The sequence below is a fragment of the Cinclus cinclus genome, chromosome 2 (genome assembly GCF_963662255.1).
Source record: "Cinclus cinclus chromosome 2, bCinCin1.1, whole genome shotgun sequence".
NCBI lineage: Eukaryota > Metazoa > Chordata > Aves > Passeriformes > Cinclidae > Cinclus > Cinclus cinclus.
In genome coordinates, this window is record NC_085047.1 from 44,083,394 (window position 1) to 44,111,219 (window position 27,826).

General features: G+C 38.6%; 1 protein-coding gene across 4 annotated transcripts in view; it reads left to right on the forward strand.

Moving 5' to 3' along the window:
* GRIA4 (glutamate ionotropic receptor AMPA type subunit 4) overlaps positions 1-27,826 on the forward strand; it is a 216,573-nt gene that overhangs the window by 121,998 nt on the left and 66,749 nt on the right. For all 4 annotated transcript variants that reach the window (XM_062514597.1, XM_062514599.1, XM_062514592.1 and 1 more), the window contains exons 4-8: positions 3,085-3,269; positions 19,906-19,959; positions 21,905-22,063; positions 23,820-23,987; positions 25,648-25,752. In XM_062514597.1, coding sequence (XP_062370581.1) covers positions 3,085-3,269; positions 19,906-19,959; positions 21,905-22,063; positions 23,820-23,987; positions 25,648-25,752 — 671 coding nt within the window. The remainder of the gene's footprint in view (positions 1-3,084; positions 3,270-19,905; positions 19,960-21,904; positions 22,064-23,819; positions 23,988-25,647; positions 25,753-27,826) is intronic.

Consider the following 27,826-nt stretch of genomic DNA (forward strand, 5'->3'; position numbering starts at 1 on the left):
TTTATATATTGGCATAGTCCTAAACATTTTCTTAAATAATATTGTTTAGAAAAACATGGATCCTGCATCTCAGCTGATATGAGCTAGCCTAGAGATTTTTTTTGTTTGCCTTTATGCAACAAATATTATTTCACAAAAAATGGGAGGGAATGTATTCCAGAAAATGAATCATTCATCTTTCTGTAGCGTAACTGAGGATAAAGAGCAGGTAAACACAAAATAAATACCTTTTAGATGACAGCTATAATATTCATGTCTGCTGTCTTTACTTGGGCAAACATCTTTCTAAAGATTAGGAATTTTGCTTGAATAGAAATGTAGCATTCAGTTTCTGAGAATTGTCCCAGGTTAGTTTTAGAGGCTTTTGCTTTATAAAATGTTTGCAGAAACCAATTTTTTTCCTTGGCAGCTGTAGCCAATTATTTTGGAAAAATAAGCATTCTCTACAGCATGCCTAATTTTTATCCAACTGAGACTGTGAATGCCTTTATTCATTCTGTGTAAACTTCATCCTTGTCAGTTGGTTATATTAAAAATTGTTCCTGCACTCTGAATAGATGACCATGCCACTGATGGGTCGTACGGGGATTCTGAACTCTTCTGCTGGAGGATTTTGCACCATATCCACTCAGTGCTGTTTAGCTGTGTTGTGCCTGCATGTGAAAACCCTCATCTAAGTGCCAGCTACCAACAAGAAGCTACAGAAGATTCAAATACCTAAATAAGGGTAGTTGCTAATGAAATGTGGCAAGTGAAACCTTGATCCAAGATAGAAGAAAAGGTTTTCTATGTGTTTGTGTGATATTTGTCATGCTTTGTGCTGGGATATATTACTAGTTTGATCAAAACACATCTTAGTGAAATTGTCCAAATGAAGTAAGAAAGGAAGAAGGGAATGTCAATTGCTGTTTCAAACACCATTCATTCAGAATCAAAGAAAATGTTAATTAGTGTTAGGAAGCTGAATTAAGTAAATGTTGACTGCCTTGGTAGCAAAGATCAAGTCAAAGTTACACTCTAAGTGAAGCAGGAACCCCTGTAACATTGGAGTGGTTTTGATATATGTCTATATATGGAAATGAATAGGAAACGAAGCAAGAAATACAATGCTTGGGAAAGAATCTCGTCATGATTTGCAGAGATAATTACAGGCAGAAGCAGATTGAATATAGCAACAGGAAAAGCAGAATAATTATGCAGCAATTAACAGGAAAGCTGATGGTTCTTTGAAAAAAATAACAGTCATTGGGTTAAAAATATATGCTGAGTACAGAAATGTTTTAATACTCAATACATCAAGTATTTTAATTCATTTCCTGCAATAAAATACTGTTTCATAAAATAAATGTCTCATTTATGTTATAAAATATGTTCTGCATTTTATGTATTTATTATAATTGTTAGTATTTTTATCTAAAATATGACATCTGAATTGGAGGGAAAATAACTAATAAATGTTCATTCTGGAGGGCTAGTGCATAATGTCATAAAGATAGGAAAAGTTATATTTAAAATTAATATTTTCAAAGACTGCAAATGTTATAGGAGCCAGTAGAAAAATGGTTGCTCCTAGATTTGCAAGAAAATTAGTGTCTCATGTGTCCAAAAAACTTCATATTATACTAACATTATTGTCTAGTTTTATTTGACTGGAGGCAAACTCAGATTTCGGTTGTGTCGTAGGCCTTCTGCTAATTAGTTAATACTAAAAAGTGCTCTTTCTGAAATGTAACTTAGAAATATTCCTCTTGAAATCTGTGGAAATGCTTCATAATTCTTCTTCAGGGAATCTTCCATGCAGTGGCATCTTTAAGTACATTAAAAATGACACCTGGGGGTCACTGCACTCAGGCATGGGACACTCTTGTTGAAGAGGGAAAGAGGCTACCTCTGGATAACCACATCATTCAAGAAAAGTTTTAAGAGATGAAATCTTTCACTTAAAGCTAGTGGGGAAAATTCTGCCAGGTAATGAGATAAACAACCCTGTTGTGGTTCTAGACAGGAGGACCTTCTCTGAATTGTATCATTTTTATGAATATTTATTGAGAAACTTACCTATCCTTCTGTTCTTTTTGTCTTTTTTAAACATTAACTCTGGATGTTAGGTGTACAATCTTCAGTGCTTTAAACAAATTCCCTATTTATTCTGGATGAAAAATTGAATGATACATGCTCCCTGCTTCAGGGGTTGGTTGAGCAAGTCATGACAAAGTTTACAAGCTGTCCCAAGTCATGTCATCAGCTCCCCTGCTGCCTCTGTACTGCACATACCCAGTGGAAAAAAAAAAAAAAAAAAAGAAGTTGAAGGGCTGGTGGTCCAGGGCAGCCTGAGACTGCCCTGCAGGTTCAGGGGGAGACCTCTGACAGGACACTGCCTTTCCCATCTGTGAATGGCCTAAAAGACAACATGGGAGGCATCAAATACTGGTACTGATAAAGAGCCATAATCCTGCCAGTAGTAACAGTTAATGCTTCTCTGGTGCTCTCCATTCATTGACCTCTAATCTCTTTGCATACATTGATTCAAGCTATATGGAAACTCTGAAACATTTCAATGTAATTTCTATTCATATATCTATACTGGCATATAAATGCATATGTATAATTAAGTTAAACAAAGAATTCCCACTAAGAAGCATTAAAAGCTGCTTGGGTTAAGTGTTGTTATTAAAAAAGCCAACCCAAACCAAAGCTTTTGAATGCTTTTGTGGCATGCAAATGCTTTTGCTGAATGAGTAGGCTCAGATTTTTCCTTTGCTGTGTCATTAAATGCTCAGATGCAGAAATTGTACAAAACTAATCTGAGAAGCTGAATGCTTGAGTGAAAGAGTTTGTATGTATGAATCATATGAAGATTATCCATAATGCTCACTCCCAGCATTCTGATCACAGCAGCTGTAATTTTTATTAATTGAATACTGTACACTGATCATGACAAGCAGCACAGGTAGGGATTCAAATATTCTCTTATTTCCTTCCCTGCAGGAACAGAGGTTAAGAGGCATTATATTGATTAAGGACAATTCCTATTCAAAAAATACAATGATTGTGTTACTAGTGTATTGTATCCTTCTCTTTCAGGTTATTCAATACTTCAAGCAATTATGGAAAAAGCAGGACAAAATAGCTGGCAAGTCAGTGCCATCTGTGTGGAGAATTTTAACGATGCCAGCTACAGGCGGCTTTTAGAAGATCTGGACCGAAGGCAAGAAAAGAAATTTGTAATAGACTGTGAAATAGAGAGGCTTCAGAATCTCTTAGAACAGGTAACACCTGCTTTTAATGTTACTATAAACACATCACTGAAACTCCAGATGAGATTGCATTTTGTTTATTTTGTCAATGAAAATGAAATTGATTCTTTTAATTTATTTTTTTTAACTTTGTGGGCCCTATCTTTGTATGTCCACTTGCCTGTTCCATTATCTTTTCATATACAATACTTGTCTTAGCAGCTGGCATGTCAGGGCAGAGAGCCTCTCCTCTCCCTCTCAGGACTTTGGTGGTGAAAGGTGCCAGCAGTCAGGGCAGCTGCACATTCGGTCCCACTTCCCAGCACCTCCCTGCCTGATGCCTCCTGCATCGGGGTCAGAAGGCTTCTGGAGCAGCATGGTGTTGTTGAATTATCAGTGTGTTCTTAGTCTGAACCTTCATGGGGGTAAAGCTCTGCTTTGTTTGAGGGTGGGAAAAAAAATCTATTTTAAATCCATTATTCCTTCTGTATGCCAAATAGCATAGGTCATGTACGTCTGATCATAAAAAACTTTAAAATTATTGTAACAAATATTGAAACTGATAGCTTTATCACCTTATCAGGGTATTTAGGAACACAAAGAGCAGTGAATGAAAGTGCTATTGAACTGGGAAGAGAGGTCCAGTTCTTCCATCAGTTACTCATGGAAACACACTGCTGGGGAGAGAAAATACTGGGTCAGACAGACTGGCTTGCACTGGGTGTTATCTATACCAGCGTGCAAAGTGAATATCAAACACTGCTGCTCTGATGTGGCAAATCTATCTCTAGATAGTGTCTATGTGTAAGGTCTTTCCTAAATGACAAAAAAAAAATAAATTATGCTTTGAAAGAAAAATTTTGCCAAATGACAGGAAAATAACTTATGGTTAACTATCTGCATCTCCTATGATCCCACATAATACATTGCTGTGGCACCCGTTCAGTGTTCAGTGTCTCCTGCTGCTGCAGGAATTGCAGGGAATGAATGCCATCTGCTGGTGCTGGACCCTCTGCCACCTCTCTGCTTCTCTGAGTTAATGCATTAGAGAATTTTGAAGGTTTTGTTGCAAAACCGTTCATGATGCATCTGCCTCTGAAGTCTCTGGGAAATGAAATGTCGTTTTGATACAGAAATTCATAAAATAGTACTCATAAATGCATAAAATAGTACTCAATGTCATATATACTTCAATTTTGCTTTCACCGGCAGAAGGTAAAGAGAGAAACTGAGAATTTATAGTGTGACTGATACAACAAGGACTTTTACTATGACTATTGCCAAGAAAAGGACAGATAATGCTGTATTGCTACAGATACTCATTTGGCCATCATATCTTTCTTTATTCTAAATTCCATTATGTTTTAATACATACTTTCTACAGCGTACAATTAAATCCTCCCCCAGTTCAACCTACATTGTGTTAAAACAGAACACCCATGTGAGGGTCTTCTAAATTACATTCAGAAAAAAAATTTCTCCCTCACCTCTGTGTGTGCACATGATGTTACCTGATTTCTTTTACATGGCATGCAAATGTGATAAAGAAGCAGTATGTTCTACTACCACAAGCCTTGAAGTACACCCACCATCGTGCATAGGTGTTCCTACTGACTACCCACTCAGTTTCAAAGGAAAATTAAGTCACTGAGTACATATTTAGATCTCACTGATCTAACGTGTACATTTTATTTTCAACCAGGATCTTCTACTTATTCTCCTTCTAGATTGGCAGCTTCATAGTCAGTTCATGCAGTCTGGATTTTGCATGCCTAAAATAGGTAGCTAATGCAGGCATGCTAAGAAATAAAAATGGGGTTCGTGGCCACAGCAGGCTGAATCAGACATGGTGAGTTTGTCTCACACCTCTACAGGACAAGCCTTAAAGCTAATTGAGCTGCTTTTTCATTAACTACACAGGGAGAGTTGAGGGTAGGAGTTAACACCTTACATGCAGCACACTTGTATCACTTTTTGGAATTGATTTCTCTAGATACTGTCTAATTTTGGGTGGGATAAATTTTACCTAGGAAATGAGTTTTTTGTACTTTTGCTTATGTTTATTTGCTCCTAAGTGTAAAGTCTTTGCCCTAAATCTATGCTAGTGAAGTGAAAGAAACTGGCTTGATGGTTTGCAGATTTAATTCTTCTCTCAGTAGTCACTGTCTATACATATCTAACATATACATATCTATATTTGCATGACCTAATTAAATTAGAAGTCAAGTATCATGTGAATTCCCTTCTGCAATATGGCTGGAGATTGTCTCCAGCCTTCTAAAGGACCATCAATGTGAAAACAGGACTGGCATTACAGCCAGGCTAGAGAAATACTGCAGAATAGCTGCAGCTTCACTCTCCCCTGTGAAGGTCCTGGTCTTCCTAGACATGCTGACCTACAAATGAGCCTGGGGCGCTGGTTTGGGGTTCCAACATGACCCTCAAAGACCAAATACTGCCTTGAGGATGGGCAGCCAGAAGAAGTCTCAGACACAAAACATTTAGTTTTCAAAAAAATAAAAATTAAGAAATTAGCAAAATTAAATTAGCCCTGTGTAGAAAATGCCAAATAACAACCACTTTCAAATATCAGCCACTGACTTTTCCCCTTTGCTTGAGGGCTTTAATAACCTGTAGCAGACAGGTAAGGTGGCTTCACAGCTTCACAGATGGACTAAAAGTTGGCATGTTCTTCTCTGCATGCACCGAGGAATTGATTAAGCTTCAGTGAGTCTAATTAACTCAACTTCTTTCCTGCCTAGTTCTCCTGTAATTGAGAGCCTAAGTTGTGACTATACTGTAATACTTAGCAATGTACAAGTAAATGTTCTGCAGAACATTTAGGAAAAGTAATTAAATCTCAGTAATGAGACCATAACTCAAAGCGCTTTGCCCCTAGATCTACGCTAATGAAGGAGAGAAAGTGGCTTGTGGTCTTGTGGGTTTCTTCTCAACTGACTGCCCATGTACATACACATTCACACTTCTCATGACTACGTATCTCAAGTGGTGAAGACTGGAGGCTTTTTCACTGGCTGTGTTGCAGAAATGAGCTGATGTGCTCCTGCCCTGCCCATGCCTGCTGCCCACTTATCTGACCTGATGTTTTCTGCTCACTGCTCTCTTCACCTGCCAGCAGAGAAAAACAGCACCTTGCTGTTTCCTCGCTTCTTGTACTGCTTTATTGTTACCATTTCCTATTTCCTTTTGTCCCCTATATTTCTTAATTTATTAGTTTTTCTCGTTTATTTTTTCCTCTCCATGTACATTGGTGTGTGTGCAGTAGAAGCTATCCCCCGCACTCTGTATCTGGGACTTGTCTTCACAGAACAGTTCTCTCCTGGAACCCAGTGATGTATCTGAATTCCAGACTCCCCCCATGCACAACCCAGATCGTGCATTCTTTATCATGAGATCTTCCTTTTAGTTTTTATGTAGCTGTGATGTTTTGGGCCGGGCCAAGTCTGTATTGTTTTTTATGGTGAAATACAGAGAAAGGGGTTTGCTTTTCGGATTTCCATTCCAGAAAGGGACAGTAGGGCTGTTATTACATTAAATCCAGAAGATGGATTCAGCCTACACTCAAGGATGTGTATCTGGTTTGCTTGAATTGCTCCCTCTTGTCTTCATCTCAGCACAGGTTTCAGATCTTACCTCTCAAGGATACACCAAGATTGTGATGGTTTTCTTAATAAAGCTGTGCTCCTCTTCTTTGGTCATATTTACCCACACAAGACTGACTTGGAGGTATTTGAGGATTATTGGAAACAGTTTCGTTGGTTTAGGTGTTAGTGCCCATTGGTATTGCTCACCTCAAAGCCCTGTTTGAACATAACACTGAAGCAAGACATCCATTTCTGCACACACAAAAGAGTTGTTGCCTCTGTGATCAGTAAGAATGACAGTGTCTTCAGCCTGAGTCAGCAGATCTCCACCTACACTTAATAATCTGCAGTAATTTAAGCCTACTGAGATAATTTTATCTCCTTTTCATCCTTTATGCTCAGGACAGGGAAAGAACACCTTACCTTCTTAACATCTTTCAACACCATAACCAGGAAAACCTTTTTGTTATCTGGAAGTGAAACTCATCCTTTATGCTCCACTGGCAGACCTTACCATCCTGCATCCCAGGCTCTGGAAGACACCACACAAACACCCAGACTGTAACACAAGGGGACTCAATGCTTGTGACCACTTGTGAGCAACATGACCACTGCTGCTTGCCTGTAGAAATAACCCAAAACCAGTGTGCTTCACTGCTGAGCAGGACCCCCAAAGCAGTAAAAATAAAATAGAAAGTGTCTCTGTCCATGGCAGGGGGGTTGGAACGCAATAATCTTTAAGGTCCCTTCCAATTCAAACCATTCTAGGATTCTGTGATCTTACAAAGATCTATTCCATGTCAGCTTTTCACACAGCTTTCAGAAAGTGTGTTTCTATTTTGGAGAAAGCACATCTGCACTTAATGGTTATAGAAAACTGTTTGTGCTTAACAGGATGCATTCTAGAACCTTGTAAATGTTGTCACTAAATCTGATTTCCGGTTAATTTACCTAGCCCTTTGTTTCATCTGTACATACACAGCCATGAAAAAAAAAAAAAAAAAGGGCAGCACATTTTAAATTCAAAATATAAACCAGGATAGCCCTTTATTTGTGTTGCAAAAGTGCCTAGAGACAGAGGCAAAGCGTCATTTTCTACAGGCATGAAATTAGGTAATTTTTTTACCATTACCTTTAGAGATTACAGAAAGGGAGCTAAAACAAAGACACAGAACGATAAAATGATAGCTCCACAGTTTTTTGCAACAGCTATAGCTTATATAGCAGAATGTATTTCTAGTGATTCATTTTCTGTCAAGGACCGTTGTGTCCTTGTTTACTGACATCCCTTTTTCCACAGCACTTTCAGCAGGTGGTCTTTTTAAAGCACAAAAATATTCTGTTTGAATGAAAGGATGAAAGTCAGTGAAAGAGATGGAAAATTCTTTGCTTCTGTGTCTCTTCTCTACAAGCTGTGTTTCTAAAGTGCTCCCATGAATTTAATACAAAGAACTTTCTGCTTAAGACGAAACGAATGCTTGAAGCCCATTGTAACATGATTTCCAGTTCCTTCCAACTAATCCAGTAACACTGGCAGCAAGCTGTACAGCATCTGAGCAGTCCAGGCCAAAGGAGTCATTTGCCACATATGGCACAGCAAGAAACACACAACTGTTCATTGAGAGTTTTGTTTCTTTTCTTACCCCTTCTTTTAATTTTATTTCTCTTCCTTCCTTTTAAAAAATGGCGTGTCTGTTTGCATTTTTCTGCTCATTCAGTGAAAATTAGAGGTCAAGGCAGCCTAAGGCTGAAGGTTATATCTACTAAAATAAGAATTATTACTTTAAACTTCTATGTATTTACTGAATTTCTATCTGGAATGCAGAATCCACGTTCCAAAATAAATATGCCAAAAAAAGCAATGTGGGTTTATTTATTACTGAGAAAGCTCAAACAAAACTAACACCACACACCTATTTAAACTTAAGCTATGAAACTCCCAAGTCAGGCTTCCCAGTCTAACAAAATCATTATTTTTTAATTTTATTTTTCCCACAGAATTTTATTCACATTAGTAATTACTTATTGCTTAATTTGTATAACTGCAATCTGAAACAATCCAGAAACTACTAGAACAAATGGGAGTGGTGTTTAGAAGTACTCAAACAAGTGATATCCCTCTGTCTTTTTGTGGGCTTTGTTTTTCTCCTAGACCACCTCTTCCGCAAGCACCATAAAAATTTTCTTCCCAGAAGTGTACTGAGCAAGAAAGAAAAGACAATTCCAATGGCTAATCAAGAAATGTGTGGAAGGTGTCAGTACCTATGTGCTGACTGGTAGCTGTCAGACAGGAGATGTTGTGTCCAGGTGCTTCCTGTCCTTTTGGTGGTTAAATCAGATGGGTCTCTGCTCTCTACCCATCAGCCAGTATTAATAAGAACTGTACAGACTTAATGCCTTAGATGTCTTAGACAGTGTCTTAAAGTGTCTTTCAAATATAGCTGAAATTGCCATATGTGTTACAAAATGTTTTACAGAAAATTTGATAAACAGACCCAGAGACAGCTCAGTAGCAGAAAAGTGATTTCCTTAGGAAAGATTACTGAAAATATACAGCTAAAACCATACATTTAAAGAAATATCATGGTGCTCTCTCCTAGATTATACTTTATTTGATTAGTTGGGATACTTTACCTTTAGTAAATGCACAAAGTACATATCAGAGACTTCCTCTATTACTTGTTTGTTTGCTGTTTTGCAAGCAATGCTGAAGTGTAATAAAACACTGTGGTCAGATTTGAAGACTATCACAGAAAATAATTTTGAATATTTCAGTGAAAACATATTTTATTTGTTCAACCACTGCATTTGTTCTTTTTACTTCTTTAGATACTAATAACCCTTATTATTGGAGATGCAGACTGTCATTTGCTCAGCCATAGCTGATCTTACAGCTATTTCTTAGAGCTTGTTCAGTGTTCAGAAATGTGTTCAGGTCAATAATCCAAACAGATCTGATAATGACACTGAAAAGTGTAAGGTAAAAGTCATTTATATAATGAGGAATAGTGTTATTAACTATAAATATTTTAGCCTTTTCTTCTGATCTTTCCATGTTTTTTGTTTTTTTTCATTTTGCTGTTAACCTATACCAAAAGGACATGTAAAATGATATAAGGAAGCTTTCAAAAGCATGGAGTGCTGAAATTGAGTTTTGTTCCCCTGTCTCTTTTTCTGATTCTCATTGTCATCACATATTAAGTGGTGGGATTTGTTTTCAGACAGATTTTGTTTTTGGAGCTGGTTTTGAAATTCAGACTGTGAAGTACTGCCCTGAACAGTTCTATTTCACAAACTAAGAGAATAATTGGGATTGAAGGTCACCTCTGAAGATCACTTCTGGTGCTCAAGGGGGCAACCTTAGATCAGGTTACTCATTGGGCCTAATTTTGAATGCTTCCAAGGATGGAGATCCTGTAACACTTATATTTCCTGTTTCACTATTTGACTACCTCATAGAAAAAAAATAATTCCTCATATCTAGCTGGAATTTCTTGTATTGCAATCTGTGTCCCTTTTGTCCTGCTGTTTTACACCTCAAGGGACAGTCAGGTTCCCTATTCCCTTCACCGTCCCATTGGGTTTTTATAGATAATTGCTAAGATCTGCCTGACCTATTTGTTCTCCAGGCTGCTCCAGTCACAGGTCTGTCAGCTTCTCCTCATATGACAGATGCTTCAATACCTGTTTTGGTGTTTTATGGACTGTTTCAGCCTGTCCATGTCTATTCTGTGCTGGGGAGCCCAGCAGTGGACACACCACTGCAGATGTGCCTCAGCAGGGCTGAGCAGAGGGTCAGGATCAGCCCCCTCCCTGACAGTAATTCAGTCCAGAGGCTTTCCCTGGCTTTCTCTGCTGTGAGGGTGCATGACTGGCCCATGGGAAACTCAAACCAGAAGCCCTGGAGCTTTCTGGCAAGGTCTCTTCCTATCCAGTGTGTACTTAGACTGTCCTGCTGTGCTTGGTGAGTCAGGCTGAGAGTCAGGCCGTGAAATAAGGCACAGATGTGCCCAGCTGAGCTCCTTTGGTTCACAGTACTCTTTTTACACACCTATAGGCAGCTCTTGAGATAGAAATACCGAGTGAGTGAGTGAGTGAGTGAGTGAGTGAGTGAGTGAGTGAGTGAGTGAGTGAACTGTGTATCGTCTTGTATTGAATCTTGCAAACCCGTGATGTGCTTGCATCAGAAACAGCCAGAAGGAAAACTGGGGTGATCAGATCAACCTCTGTCCTACATTGTGTGACTACATCTAAAAAGTCCTTCACTAAGCCTGGCCGATGCTTCTGCAGCATTTTGGTTCCTCATTCTCTGCTACTTCTTCATTATTCCAGATAGCCCTCTCAGGCAAATTTTTAGCAGAAATTTGATTTAATTGTGTCTCCATAATAACCTTCATGTGAAGCTCAGCAAAGCGAGCTGAAAACACAAGCTAATTGCAATTGCATTTGCTTAGGACCTTTATGTTTACTTCTTCCTGAAAGAGAAGATTGCTACCCCTAATTTCTGTTTTCTAGGTCTTTTCATATGCAGTAATGTGACAGCATTTGTTTCTATATTTATACAAACAGATATGTCCATAAACACATCCACATGATGAGGACTATATTCGGAAAAGTAATGTTTCTCCTTTCTGCATGAATGGCAATGGATTTCCTTTCTTCTTCCATCTGTAGCAGCTCCATCCTCTCCCATCGTCTCCATCTGACAAAGCTGAAACCTCAGCATTCTGTGTGTTCAGTTTTCCAATGTCCACTGTGAACAGCATTTTCTTCTGAATTTTGTATAGTGAATCAGTTTTGCTGTCAGAGATCATCAATCTAGCTCCTGGTGTACCAAACAGGCTTATTCCAGTGGTTTTTTCCTGCACCGTGCTCTCCCCAGCCCACAAGAATGAAATAGGATGTTTCCCAGCATATGAACACTTTTCTCAGCTCTGTCAGTGCTCTATATCATCAAGATCAAGCTTCATTGCTCAACCAGGGCTTATTTAAGCACAGGGACTTTAAACACAGAGGTGAAAACTGTTATGGAGCATCTGGCACAGATTTAATGCTTCAATATGCACAGCTGAACTGATACATAACAATAAAAATGATTGCCTTATCCTGTCTAATATTAAAATGTACACGTGGATGTAAAGTTGTCGCAAAGTACTAGTATCATTAGTCTTGTAAAATCTGCAAGCCAATAAGCTCTAATTAATAACAGTCAACAATTGCTATTAACAAGCACAACAGAGAAGTAGCTGCCCAGTGTCTTGAATGCTGTTCACAGCTGTCTGACTAACTCAGTTGTTCAATGTGTTGTTTGACATCACTGATTCCTCAGCCTTGAAGAGCCTTGCGATACGTTGTTGAGAAATAGCCTGTATGTGTTTGCCCTGAAAATCAAATCTCTCTGATAGGTAAAATGGAATGAGTTGTCACAGCAAGAATTAGCAGTAGTAGTAGAAGAATTAGTAGCAGTAGTAGTAGTAGCAGTAGTAGTAGTAGCTAGTACTACCATCAAAATGAAAGCAAATGTGTGTGTGGAGAAAAGTACAGAAGCATAGTCCCCTCCTTCTTCATCTCCTCTCATTTTGTCTCAGGAGTGCTAAACTTGAACAAGTAATGCTTGCCTGCTGAATTTCTCTAAATTGATTGAGCTGTCAATTTGGCTGGTTTAAAGAAGTTTTTTTTCTCGTCTTCGTTTCTAGTGTGTCTACTAACTGAAGACAGCACTTGGCACTTTTGCAAATCATATTTAGATTGCTAGCATACTTCTTTCAAGATAATAATAAATTAAGACATGATACTTTGCAATAAAATCCAACATAATACAGGAAGGCAAAAATTAACCAGACACATGAGTTACACAGAGTACAGCCCCAATATTCCTACGTCCCTGTTTTTCATGAGCACAGAGATGCGTTGGCACAAAGTACAACACAGATGAGTATTTATCAAGAGACGCATGGCTTTTACATGTAGTTTAGCAGCATAATGTAGATTTCTTTATCTCTTGTTTCAGAAGCAGCATGGGCTGTCTGCAGTTTTCCCCTATGTCTATTAGATTTGTATGAATAAAATGCAGGTTTAGTTCTGCTCAGACAGAACCACTGGAGCAAATCATTAGCCAAATGATTTGGTATGTGCACAGCACAGAGTAGTGTGGGCTGGTAGCAGCATTGTTGGGCTTCATACCACATCAGGGACCCAGCAGCAGCTCTCTGCATATCTCAGTCCCAGAGGGAATGGGAGATTCATAAAATGCCTTTTCTTCAGCATTCTTTACTCTCCATGCTTTTTTTTTTTTTTCCCCTAGAGGACTATGGAGTTGCTTCTAAGCAACATGTCAATGCAAACTGATAGCTCTTCTCCTTGAAGGAGCCTGCTTCCAGCCCTGCCACCAGCAGTTTCCTCACCCCACAGAGCCAGGAGGAGCTCTGCATAGGCTCATTTCTGTGAAGCAGCTGGGATTTTGCACAGTCTCACATTGCACAGTAATAAGAATTCATTTTGTTACTGCAGTACACAACTTGTGAGGTTTGGACATGAAGAATAAGTTATTTCAGTCACTGAAAGAACAAGTAGGCAGTAGGAGACAAAGGATGAGTATGAACGATTCAAAGGATTTGTGAAGTGACCTTCTTCTTACACCCTTCATCTCTTTCCTTGCTTCCTTTTTCCTTACAAGTCTGCATATCCTATTTAGGATAGGAGTAGGCTTTGAATGCAAACAACTTCAGCAGCAGAAGGAAGCAACTAGCCATGCTCAGGGCACTGGTTAATGACCTTTGAGCCACGTCTCCATGTTTTCTTCCCCAGCGGCTTCCTGCACTGCACAGGGCTCTCTGCTTTGCCAGCTGCTGGTAACCATGGGGTCTGTGGGGGAAGCATCATTCTCTTCCAGCCATGTGGGAGGCAGGTGTTACCTGCCCTGTTACATACCCCTGTTCCAGCTCAGCATTTGCCTTCACAAGAGACAGAGCCACATCTGCTTTGTTCTCTGCCTTCTTTAGCATCCTCTCTAGGGGCTGCCCACCCTCTCCCCAGTAAGAATGCCCTTCTCTGAGCACTAGTTGTTAAAATTAGGCTTGTTTCTCAATTGCTTTTTTTTTAATGGCTTTCTGAAAGATTTTTTCCTGGCTTCAGATATTGTCTAAAACCCCACTTCAGTTGTGGTTTATATCATTGCCATTTCTGCTGCAATATTTCAGGTCAGGTCTCAATCTTCTGTCTTTAACAAGTGTCCTCTCTTTTTATATTGCATTAGACAGACTTCATTTTATTGCAGGTGTTCTTTTTCTTAAGGCAGTGGATTGTGACACAATAGCAGAGGAAAACCTTTGTTAAAGTCCAATTGATAATGCACAGCTATCACCCTTTGAAGAGATTTAACTGAAAATAAGTCCTTTTCACTCCAGCTGTACTGACCTCCATCTTCTGTAAATCATAACGAGGGACATTTCATGCTACAGAAGTTAAGCATTATTTTAAAATGAGTTATGTGCAATATCCATTTCACAGTAGTAGAGAACAGAGGATGACTTAGGGCCAGATTATCTGTTCAGATGCTGATGCAAGTTTGCAAATGATTTTATCAAAGTCAGTGACCTTGCCACACACAGGGGAAAAAAAAGAAAATAATCAGACCAGACACTGGTAGCCCTTCTTTTACAATAGTAGAACAGTTTCTGAATTTCCTAGACCAGGCTATTGTTCAGCCAAATTGAAAGAACAGTATTGTATTATAAAGCCACAGAATTGTGTCAAAAGCCTGAGTTGGATCTCACTGGCCCTGATTTTACTAAATTTTAAAGTCAGTGTAATTCTAGTTACTTTCGATTACCACTGGAATTCTAAAATCAGAATAAGGCATTTTCATAGTTGTATTATAGTAGATCAGCAGCTAAAAATTCTCACAATGCACTATTCTTTTTTAGTTTCTTTTATATGTATGCATTTTATAATGTGATTAGATCATAATGCTGATTTGTTGGGGTTTTTTAAGTTCTCCTTTCTTCAGGCACTTATATAAACAGTAATATACAAAAAACAAACAAGCAAACAAAATTGTGTTAGATTCTGAAATAAACTTGATAGCTTAATGGCCTTAATATCTCACATATTTTTTTATTCTCTTCTGTTTTATTTACAGAAATTAGATATTAACCAATAGTGTGACTACAGGGAAAGACATGGAATGACTGTTGTCTTCCCTGTTAATGGCAATTTGGGAAGCAGATTATATTTTTTTGCTCCTTCTTAACATTGATAATTATTTAATAATTTCTTCAATTTTACAGATAAAAGTATAAAAAAGCTCCAATTCTAGTTACTAGTCACCTTGGTCAGTGAACTAAAACCTGCAAATCAACATGCTGCAAAAGCCACTACAGCATCCTGCTTACACCTGCTCTCAGCCTTCCCCAATAAAAACAAAGTTTACTCTTCCCAGCAGTTTATTCCTATAATTTCCCTGAGCAAGCTGAGGTCACCCTAAACTCCCACTGTGACAAAAGCCAGGTGCACTCTGTTTGTGTGGCATTTAAGAAGACAGACTGGGAGTACAGAGCAAAACCAAATGTTTAGAATGAAATACTGCAGAGCACATAAGTATTAGTGTGCATAATGTGTGAATACTGCATACTGCCCTGGACTGCTGGCACTGGGACAGCTTTGAATCAGAGCATCTTGAAGCAGTGAAGAGCACAGTTACACACACAGGAGGTTCTTCCTGGCCTACTGTATCAGCAGTTTCCTGGTGTTCCACTGCTGGTGTGACTGGCACAGCCCAGCTTTGACACCTTAGCCCTGCTAGGTTTCACAACTGGCCACAGTGAATTCTGTGTGAAGCTCCCCAGCAGAGCCACCAAAGGCCCCTGTGACAGCACTACCCTCTCTTCCAGGACCTTGTTTTTGAAATTAAGGCAGTTCTCACTGCTCAGCCTTGTGTTGCATGGATCTGCCACCTGCCTCATGGATGCTCAGAGCCTGTCTAAGAAAGTGCAGCCCACAGGAGCACAGAATATCTTAGATGGAACATGCATTTTTTTGCAGTCAGTCTCCTTGTTCCTGAGTTTCACATCAACGTTGGACTCAAAATACATGAACTGCTTTTTGTTTAGGTGATGCTAAACAAGATGTGCCCTGAATTGTAGTGTGAGTTCAGTCTGGTCACCAGGTTAGAAGGAGTCCATTGTAAATCTCTGAAATGTATGCTATGGATGCCAGCTCCTTAGCACCAACACTTTTTCTGTACAGGTCTTATCCCACCTGCTGCCCTATTTGCTAATGTAGATGTTAGACAATGCCAGTCTACCTTCCCTCTGGGCTGTGGTTGAACTTGGCCTCTTGATGTGAATTGAGGGGTGCACAAGGAAGTACCCAGGTTTTTTAAATACACCCAGACTTAATGAACTTATGTAGCAAAGACTTTCTAGAACATTCTCTCTTATCTGCCAAAATCTCAGACCTGTTTTGGGTTCTGGGTGATATCTACCCTTACATGAAAGGAAAAACTTTAGCCATTCTTAGCCAGTTAGAGCACAGAGAAGGAAAGTGAGACTTCACATTCCAGACTGAACTAGCTGTCAGGCTCCTTCCCCTGTTACAAGGAGACCTAAGTTCATTGCCTCAATGTCTCTCAGGGCAGAAGTACAGTGAAACAAAAGCGGGGTGGTTCAGAATTCATATGCTGTTTTGTAGATCATAATCTGCAGCTTTGAGTATTTGAGAAAGAAAGGTGACTGCATGCGTATTTTGGATATTCTAAACTATGATATGTTCACAGAAAGCTATTCCACTAAAAAGGCACTTTTTCCCTAAATCATAACCAGTTCCTGGTTTTCAAAGTCTGTGTGATAAATAGCTGTAAGACTTTCCAAATTCAAAATCAGAATTGTACCCAAACTTGGTTGAAAACAGAAGCCACTGCTTCTCTTTTCTGTTTACACAATAAACTTTTTTAAGGTGAAATTCATCTCACTTAACATTAGGGATATAAAATGTAGGTGTCTATATCAGAGCTAATCCCCATCAACTCTTTTTCTACTCAGTGCAGAAAAATAGGCACTTTCAGGGCACAAGCTGTCTAATTAGTTTTATACATGTGCTTTAGAATAATCTGAATCATTTCCTCAAAGTGCCTGCTCTTTCCACTGACTATAAGGGAAATTAAGACAACGACATGATATGTAACTGTACTTCTGTTACTCACCTGAAGAAATAAGTTTTGAGAGAATGCAATGAAAGTGTCAAATTTCAGTTTTTTCAAAAATATCATGTAATATTCACATCAAATCCAGGAATTCTGAAGTAGTATCTACATGCATTTGCTAGGAAGAAGCACAGAAATAAATCTCAAAAGGAGATTTATCCCAAGCTGAGGCTGAATAGATCAGGAGCAGTTCTGAGGAGAAAGACTTGGGAGTGTTGGAACTAGATGATCTTTAAAGTCTCTACCAATTCAAACCATTCTATGATTCTGTGATCTTAAATTATGTCAGTCCACTTAATAACTTTCAGGTTGTGATGCAGTATTTATTTTTAAATGTAATGTTTTTAACCTATATCAGTTTCCTTATAAGGGGGAGGCAAATATTTTCATTACCATGCCCTGCTGAATGAGTACAGGTGTGTAAGCTTTATTGGGATCTGAGATCATATTCTTTTTGAAGCCATTGACCCACCCAGGACTTGAAACCTTTTCGTATATGGAATAATTAATGACTTGGCAGTATCCTCCTCACATGTGTTGAGCTTATAGTAGGGAAAGTTGTGACTTCTCCCTCTCTGCCAGCCCCAATAAAATGGTAGCAATGGTATTAAATCACTGATCTGGGAGTTGTATTAAGTCTAAGATTAATTTATATAAAGGGTAACAATCTGGTCATGGCTTGTGTGTTTAGTGTCTTTTGGGACTTTTTGGGTTTATGTTTCAGTTTTTAAATACAAGCACTTCAGCTGTAGACTATTTTCCTCTAAGGAAAATTTAGGGAGGAAATCTCCGAAGGGGGTCCCTCTAGAACACAAATTCAAGCAGCCCCTCCATCCACCATTTTGGGAGACATAAACCTCCTGTGAGAGAAGTGGAAAAAAACCTGTTTATTTAAGAAGCAAAGTAATCACAAATATGGAAAAATGAATAATATTAAACAATGGAACCTCTTGCTGCTCTGAAGAGATGGCAGGTTCAGAGAGAGATTCCTTGTCGTGGGTGGCAGCTCAGCTAGCTCAGTCTCTTTCAGTCCCTCCTTTGCTGGAAAATGCCACGTCCTGGCCCTGGTGGGCCACAGGTGTGAGCTCCTGGTGTTCTTCTGGGTTTTCAGTCCAGAGCAGGACTGACCAGTTCCAGGAAAAAAGACACAGTCTTGGGAAAACTTTCCTTGCTGTAGCTAACATGGAAAACCAGTAAAAAAGCAAAGAAAAATTCCCACTCTTGTCTCCCACTGTCCATGCTGAACACAGCACAGTCCAGGAGAAGGATGCAGAGGAGCGAGTGCAGACTCTGAGAACAAACTCTGCATGTCTTCTCTCCCCCTTCAGTCTCAGATCCAGTCTTAAAGCTGCAGAACTCAATATCCAGCATAAACAGAACAGACAACTGGGGATGCAAACATCATAAAGTCACCCTGGGACACCTATACATATGAAGCAAAGTTTGAGATAGAGCAAAAGGATAAAAGACAAATCGCTTTTAGTTTATTGGTTTAAAGTAGTGAAATTAAAGCAATTTTGACCACATACTTGTGCCACATCCCTTGGATTTTCCCATCCATTCTGCTGCAAAAGGGAATTGATTTACTGGAACGATAGGGTCGAGAGTCAATATTCCCAAGTCTTAATCTAGATTTCGATAATGGACTCCTGGATGTCTTAAGTCCAAATATTTCGCCCTTCATCAGCTTTTCTTCATCTCTAAAATGTGTTTTTACTCACTTTTTACAGCACTGGGGTAAAGGTCTGCAAGGCATAGTGAATGTTTGTCGTCTTTTGAACATGAGGTGTGATCCCTAAAAACAGGAAGTTGCCAATTCTTAGGCAGAGAAGAATTAGAGCTAAGATTTCAAAGCAGGAAAGGAAACAGATCCATAAGCTTCCCATTATTTACTGAGTAACCTGCACTTCGTGGAAAACTTTTGCTTGTGTCTTAGTTACTCATTTGGAGAGAAGCTAAATTGCTTTCTGGAGAGGTAAAAATTTGATCTGCATGCAGACTTTTTCTAAATGAGTGGTAGACTATCAAAAATAAGAGTTCTAAGGACTATACTGTTAACTGCAAGCTGCACATTTTAGTTACTAGTTACTGGTTATTAGTAGTGGTTAGTTTCTTTAGTAAAAGCAGCTTTAATCTGCAATGCATCTATTATCACCATTTTCTACTGACAAAATATTACCTCATTTTCTTTTTTCAGCGCATTAAATGAGAGTCATTCCATCATAGAAATTACAATAATATTGATGCAACGTGCAGGTGGACATAGTTTTTGTCTAAACCCTCTGGCTGATCTTGCCATATCATGATTATTGCCTTTTCTGCACTGCTCAATGCTGTATTTTGGTTAAGCACTCAGACAACCTTGCTCTGTCCTTCCTCATGCCCATTCCCAAAACTTTAGTGTTTTACTAAGAGCTCAATAACACTCTTAGTATTTCACCATGTCAAGAGCAAACAGCTTTGATGTCAAGAGATGAACCCCCAGTTTCATTCATAAATTCTGCAATCATTTCAAACGAGGAAGTACATCAGTGGGTAGACTTTCTAGCTAATGTGAGATCTCCTTCTTCTCAATTTGTATCCCATAGATAATTGCTCTATTTGGTCAAATAGTATATACTACAGTAACATTTTTTATACTAAAGGCTCTCAGATTGCCAGTTCATTACTTTACTCACTGTAATTTTAACTTTTTCCCATTATTAAGCCCCTGGAAAGTTATAGCTATGTTATTGCAAAAAGACTCCCAACATTATATTACTGGTGCTGTATATTTCAGTGGATATCTAGCTTTCTAAACGCCATTATAGAGAAAATAGTATGACATTGTTTTTCCTTTTTTTGTCTTATTTCTCTCCCACAGATTGTGAGCGTGGGAAAACATGTTAAAGGATACCATTATATTGTTGCCAACCTGGTAAGATAATTTTCTAGAATTTACCCCTGCTCGGTAAGTGAAACACTCAGTTCTACTTTGGAGTTATAGCACTTCAGCACTTCCCATTTGTCTCTAATATGTGGTTGTACATAATACATTCTTTATGATGTGTGAAAGAACTTGGGTTTCTTATTGCAGCTATCTAGATATATAGTAAGTAATACTCCTAAATTTTATCAAAATCAAGGTAGGAGAAAGAACTGATACGTGTATCTTGAAGCTGAATTAGAATTTACAGTACTACAGTGATTTTTAATTCATCTTTTTATTATTAGTAACATAAGATTTCTAGAGGTAACTTTTATGCATTCCCCAGGGAACATCTATTTTCCAGTAAGATCAGCTATTTCCAGTCAAATTACTAGTTCAGTATTTTTACCTTAAGGCTAAACTGGACATTCACAGAGCTAATGTTCAGAAGAGGGCAAAGAAAGAGCAAATGCACTATTTTATTATTTAAATGACTCATTCTTTAAGCCAAAATACCTGCCTGGCAAAACACAGTGAATGTAGGAATGCATGCTTTAAACTGTTTTCTTTTACTCTCCCTCAAGGAATTTAGTTGACATGAAATATTTTATTGTGCTTTGCTGCAGTTGAACCTTAACTTAGTACCACTTCAGGTTATTTATAAAGCCTCAGGTGCTCCAAATGAGATGTCTGTGCTCTTAGGTCTTATAAATTAGATTTTTCAGCATTACAATTTTGTAGTTCTCCAAGTAATTTTTCTCATGTAAAGTAGTTGCTGTAAACAAGGAACTGGATGTTGCAGTAATCTGCTAGTGAGGTATGCAGTGGAGACAGGCACATCTGATCTACTTCAGGAGGGGTACACTTCATTATCTACTGTCTGTTCAATTTTGTGGGTAATATGGCTTCCTGATGTGTCACTTTTTATGTTTACCATCAGTATCCCTTAGGACATGAATCAAATCTCTCTCCTTAATGAGTGTTTTTTCCCTGGGATACTGGGTCAGTACCCCAGTACCCCACAAATCTTTTTCCTAAATATTTCTAGATTTGTGTTTTCACTTGTGTTTTCATTGATAAATACAAATCAGCACAATTTAAGAAAGTTAAAATAAGATACCTCTGAGCTAGCCTTAGACATAGCAGCAGACATAGGAAAGGAGGAGAAAGATTTATGCTTGCTTTTTACTGCTTTAGCAGTTTGTGTTATGCAGTTTATTGAAGTTCAGTTCTGTCTCTGAAGGCCAATTCCAGTAAAGAATTGTGCTGAACAGATTAGTCAGAGAAACCGATAGGTCAGGAGATGGATGTGCTTTATCTTCTCTTTCAGTGTTGAGGTTCACTCTGGGTTTTCACTATATAGCAGATCTAAGAGCTATCACAATCCTATTCAAGAGAAGTGTTATTCTGGTGTTGTTTTCCTTGCACTAACAATGAGATCCTCGGGTGCTGTCTCTGCCTTCTAATATCTGCTATATTATCTCATTTTCAGCCTAAAAAATGAATCCTGGAATAAATGCATTTACAGAATAGTGTTGTTCATTCTTTAAACATGCAAAAAAAAAGAGTGATGCACTTTTTAAAACACTAGTACAGGGCTTATTTCAATCTGACAATTTTGATGGAAATTAGATTAAGCCTTTAATATTCTGCAGGCATTTTTCAGTTGATTTGCCAAAGGCACTTCCTCAAAAACTGTCTGCCATTCCCAACAATGTGTTGCTTAGCTGTCAAGACCACCCTAGCAATAATGTGGAAAATTTATTTCTTGGCTTTTTTCCTTTATTACAAATGGAATTTATGAATGAAAGTTCAACATTATTCTCCATTTTTAAATTTTGCCTTCTAATGGAATCCTGCTGTTGTGCATTCTTTATTCTGCCATGATGACCTAAAACAGATTGGACCCACAGTGGTGTAGGAGGGCAAACAAAACCTTAAATTGATTTTCTAGGGATTCAAAGATATTTCTCTGGAGAGATTTATGCATGGAGGAGCCAATGTGACTGGATTTCAGCTAGTGGATTTCAGTACCCCAATGGTAACTAAGCTCATGCAGCGCTGGAAGAAACTGGACCAGAGAGAATATCCAGGATCTGAGACCCCACCAAAGGTACTCCCTGATCTGAAGCACTACCAAAGATATTACTCCAGTGCTCTAATTTCTGATTAATATTGTTGAATACGTGAATGAAGCCTTTAATATTTAAGCAGAGGAGAAGGCAGTTGATCTTACTATCACTGGCCATTAATTTTGCCTCTCCTTACATTTGTATGGTGGAAACAAAAACTGCAACACATTTTGCTGATGTACTTAAATATCTGTTGTCCCTTATTCTCCAACTTCACTGCTTTACCGACAGCAGTTAAAGGTCAAATGCTTAACTGACAACTTAATTTCGGTAAAATTTACATTAATTAGTCTAATTATCTAGGTTTCTTTGGAGTGCAGATCTTTCCTGACAGATTAATTCTTCTGGATGACTTATTACTGTAACTGTAAATTTGCTACCTTTAAATTTTCATATGGAGTTTCCTCTGAAAATTTTCCACCTCAAAATCTCATGTAGAAATCACATTCAGGCATGATTTTTAATCTCATCCCGGTGTTCTTCTATCCTAATCCTTCACAGATTGGTAAGAAAATATTTCTTTGACATATAATTTTCCTGGCAGGCAAATCACAGCACAGCTGTAAATATGACTTCATCAAAGTAGTTTTGTTATTATATGCACTAATGCACACCAGACATGCTTGAAAATGGGCCCCTTTGTGCTAGGCACTATGCAAAGATAAGCAACCAGCCTTCCTTTGGCTAGGACATTGGTAGCTTGGCAAAGTCTAGAGAAAGCATCAACATGGGTGTGATGAGACATAGCTACAGAATTCAGTGAAACTACAAAAATTTTTTAAAATAAAAAAAAAAAAAAACCAAAACAAACCCCAAGGGCTTGGAATGCAGACATCGTCAGTAACAGTTGACAGAAAAATTCTACCTATAGGACTCCTTGCCACACAAACAGGGTCATTCCATCTGCTTCTGAGAAGTCAGCATGATTAATTGGAATCGCACATAATTCACCTAGGGATAACCAAAATTTGAGGTTATAAAGATAAATCATGTCTCAAAGACCTCATAATCTGCAAGACAAAGGAAAAGAAGGAAATTAGATTTGAGTAATGGAATTTGAATTTTGGAAGTTAGAGAGCATATCAGTAGCAGCCCTGGGCATGAGAACAACTTTTCCTGATGCATTGTTTTCATCAGAGGACCATAGTGAGAAAACACCTCTTTGTTTATGTGGCTGCAGGCTAACATCTGCCAAAGACTTGTTCTAAACATTTCATTTGGCACGTTATCAGCCTAAAGCAGTTGCTGTAGTTAGTGTAGAAACACAAACTGCTCAGGGTGCATATCAGGCAGAGAGCCAACACAGGTTTTCCAACAGGAATAACCTACTCTTGAACATTCTTAACAGTTCCAGTAGCCTAGATGTCTGCTCATTAGCTGTGCATTTTTTCAGCTATATTTACTCAGTGAGTTACTGCTTCTTTCTTTTCTTTTGAGTAAGTTGGTCGGATGGGGGGGAAAAAAGAAAAATACTTGAATATTTCAAGCTTAATTTGGTTGTTTTTTAATTATTGATTAAGATACAGATTTTTCTACCCTTAGTAAATACAATTTTAAAGCTGGACCTACTGAAATGTCCTGCATTTGTCCCTTAGACAAAATAGTTTTTGATTTTGAGGAAGGCTGTTTTCTAAATGAAGTAGAAACTGCTGCATAATGAATTGAACTAGAATTATCTTGAAACAGCAGATTTTTTTTTTGTCAACTCTGAAAGGCTGTGTTTGTTCATCTAATTAGTATACATCTGCATTGACATATGATGGAGTACTTGTGATGGCTGAAACTTTCCGTAATCTTAGAAGACAGAAAATTGATATTTCAAGGAGAGGAAATGCTGGTGATTGTCTTGCAAACCCTGCAGCCCCATGGGGTCAAGGAATTGATATGGAGAGGACATTAAAACAGGTAAGGGAAGGCTTTATTCTTTAGAATTTTGGATACCAGTTGCACACTATACACACAAGGGTAGTAACAGGAGAGGGAAAATTATTTTTTACTTGGAAATTGGAAGTAGCTTGGGCTGTTCAGGTTGTTCTGATTTATATGTAAGGAACGAAGGCAGAGAGAAACTGCTGCTATTTGAAGCTATTGTTAGATCTTTTGAGATATTTGGAACTCCCTCCACTGTACTGCTGAATTAATTTGTTACTCTTGCGAATAACCTGGCTGTACAGATATTGTCATTTAAGGAAAAGGTATAACCACATAATATAACCTTTCAAATATGTTTCTGTCATCTTCAATAAAAGTAGACTTCTCCCAGGGAAATCACATAGGTAGTTTCGGGTTTGTTTTTTTTTTGGTTTATTATTTTTGTTGTTTGTTTTTTGTTTTGTTTTGTTGTTGTTGTTGTTCTTTCTTTAAAAATAAATAACCCAGAGCTATGGGTTATTTCAGGATTTTGAATTCCTGATGAATATGGATGCCTAGAAAGTTCCAGATCTCTGTCAAGATGATTTAGCCTTTACTTTGAATGGGACAGTAGAGAAAATGAAAGTCCTGCAGTAGAATTTAAATCATTGCAAATGAGCAGACTCCACTCGGGAGAAACTGCTGAGGAGAAGTGACTGCTGACAGAGCTGGCAGCTTTGTGCCTGGAAGCCAAGGTTTCAGTCCTGGAGAAAAGTCAGCAGAGAGAAATGGACATAGGGAAAGAGTAAGTGATTTCAAGCCACATCATGACTCTTAGGGAGAGAAATAAAGCATTTTGTATGCTTCACATATTCTGTGAAGATGCACAGATCTGTAACAATTGAGAGAAACATTGTCAGGCTTCTCTGTTCAGGCAGACAGCATGAGACTTCAAATTCAGCCAAAGAGGTTTTCATGGCCAGATCCTGATAAAATCAAAGCTAGAAGCTATATGGCCATGACTTCTCTGGGACAAGGACCACAGCTTGGGTATCCTTCAGTGACACAGTAAAGTGCTGAAAGAAAGAAAAAGTGTTCTGGTTTCAGCTGAGGCACGGGAGGTGGGAAACTGCCACAGCCAATAGTAAGGCTTCACATCTGTCCTTCTCCATTCTAATTGTTTGGAAACACCCTTTTCAAACCCTGTCCATATCAGCCCTGTATCATCTTCCATGAAAATAAACTGCTTTGCTGGGGCTAAGGTTGTTGTCAAGTTGACCTTGATGACATGTATATACTCAATTTGTACATTTCATCCACCAGAGTGAGAGCTAGAAAGACACGTGAGCTCAAGCCAAACTTCCTTCAGGTTTTTACGTATGACCCCAGGAGCGATGAGAATAGTAAAAAATGTACTTCTCTTTAGAACCTGCAGCTGGAAGATGTTGAGCTGCACAGCATAGAAGAAAAAAAGGTCCACTGTGTCTTTGTTAGCAGTTAGATACTTAGATACATATCTAAGCCTGTTTTCATCATGGTTTGACAAGGGAAAAAAATATAAAGAAAGTAGCCAAATTTATTTCTTTGAACTGTTCTACAGTAGTGATTTTAGGGTAATTTAAGCATGTAGGCAGGATAACTTGCACTGCTCTGTGACATTTGAAATAAAGAACATAAGACTGTATCTTCATGGTGGTTTTTCTTCCATTCGTAGGTTCGAATACAAGGCTTGACTGGAAATGTTCAGTTCGACCACTATGGTCGCAGAGTCAACTACACCATGGATGTGTTTGAGCTGAAAAATACTGGCCCTCGGAAGGTATGTGCTGGCATTGCTATCCTCATCTCATGTAAATGAGTTGTGTATGATGAAATGGTTATGCAAGCTTATATTAAAGTGGACTCTGCGGTTTTGAAAAGGTATAATACATTGAGTGCATGGATATTTCAGTGAAAGCAGTTTTTAGCTGCCTTTTCTACTAGATGCTATTATTTAGTGCCTCAAATTGGGGAACACAAAAACAAGTGTGCATCTTTGAGTGGTGGGATGTTGGTCAGTCAAGCATACTAATGAAATCCAGCTGGATGACATGTTGCTAGGCTGCTGGGTGATGGAAAGTGGTCAGAATTCTGAATAGTAGGTATTTCTTGCATCTTATCCCAAGATTTCTGTCTTGAAAATTACTTGCATTTTTAAGTAAGTTGGTTTGTACATTCTGTGTAAACATGAACCATAGGCTGTAACTAACACAGGGCTTTTAAGGATGCAAGGACAGAAGAGGAGAGGAGAGATGAGGAAGAGAGAATGACCTGAATACTTATATTTTCTGAAATTTATTGCAGTATCTAATCCTGTGTGCTTGATTGGCTTGATTACTTGTAAGCAAATGCACTAGACATTAATACATGTCTAAGCAGATCTGTCATGTCTGAATGCTCATTATCACTCAGCCCAATCACTTTGAAAAGATAAGCCTGGGCATTTTGTTGATTCTTTCTCTTCTGTGTTGAAATTCATCCATTTATCATAGTAAATAAAAGCAGAAAATGTACTCAGGCTCAAGGATTTTCTTGCCTTTTTTTTTTTTTTTGAGTCATTATGGCCTATTTTTTTTTGGTGAGGTCATCAGAACAAGAAAAAGGGTCAGGTGATGGTGAATAGGATACTCATGGCTGCTAGAGTAGGGCCAAAGCAGTCAAAATTTAGTTAAATAGTCCTCTGCTGTTGACCAGAGATTACAAACACAGTAAATAGTACCACAGATGAAATGTGGGTCCCTGGAAACAATTACCTGCCATAGTAATGAGGAGGCAGAGTGTTAAACTGCAGACCCAGGGCATAATTGCACATTTGGATGAAAAAATTGCCACTATATCACGTATGGAGCTGTAGACCAAAGCAAAGCATGTGCCCGCATATAAGGCATGTTGGTGCAGCTGTCTTCTGAAAGTGTGACAGATGGCTGAGGAATAAATTGGGAAAGGTGAGTTTGTCTCTTCTCTCTTGGGAAGTCCACTGTCTTGTGCCATAAAATGTGTCTGGTCGTGCTACCAGCCCTGCTTCCATCCTGTCCCCATGCTGCACCATTGGCAGCCAGGAGGATATATGGGTGGCTGGGGTGTACTGGAGGAAACTGTGAATTATGCCCTTTCCATGCCCTATTCCCAGTTGCACAGGAGGGAAGGTAAGGTGCAAAGAGATGTGTTTAATTAGGTCACAACTTCAGTAACTCATTAGGGAGTTTGCTTGTCACCAAACTTTTGAAAAGAGTTGATGTTTCAACCTTTGTCACCTGTTACGGGAGAGGTGCCTGTCTGGCACCACTGCAGGCGTGTGCTCTCTTTTTGCCCGCAGTTTAAGGGGAGGGTGATTGCAATCAGAGGAGCTATGTCTGTGATGTGCTGAAGGCTCAAGGTACCTTTTTTACCTTTTAGTCATGCCTCTGTGCTACTCCTAAGTCATTACCTGCATTTGATATAACAAGTCATAACAGCTTTGACAGATCTGGCTACTCACAAGAATTTATTTCTCATGTATTTGATAGTCCTTTGTATAGGATCATTGGACCAGTTCGGTGGTCTGGCCTGACAAATCCTATATAATATGTCAGAAATGACTCTACTTAATTGAACTAAGAGGCCTTCAGTATTAATGTCTTCTTCTCATGTCCAACATAACATGACTTATGAGTCACCCAGCACTATCCTTTCAAAACAGCCTTTCCAGTCAGAGTAACGCATGGCTCTAACCATTATAAAGTGATTTTTGTTGCCCACAGCTTTAAATATGTGAAGAGACCATTAAAAAATGGCATAGCTAGACAGAGGTAGACTTCCAAATAGTTTAGTAAAATGGGAAATATTAGCCTATGCTCATGTTGGCTTCATTTATG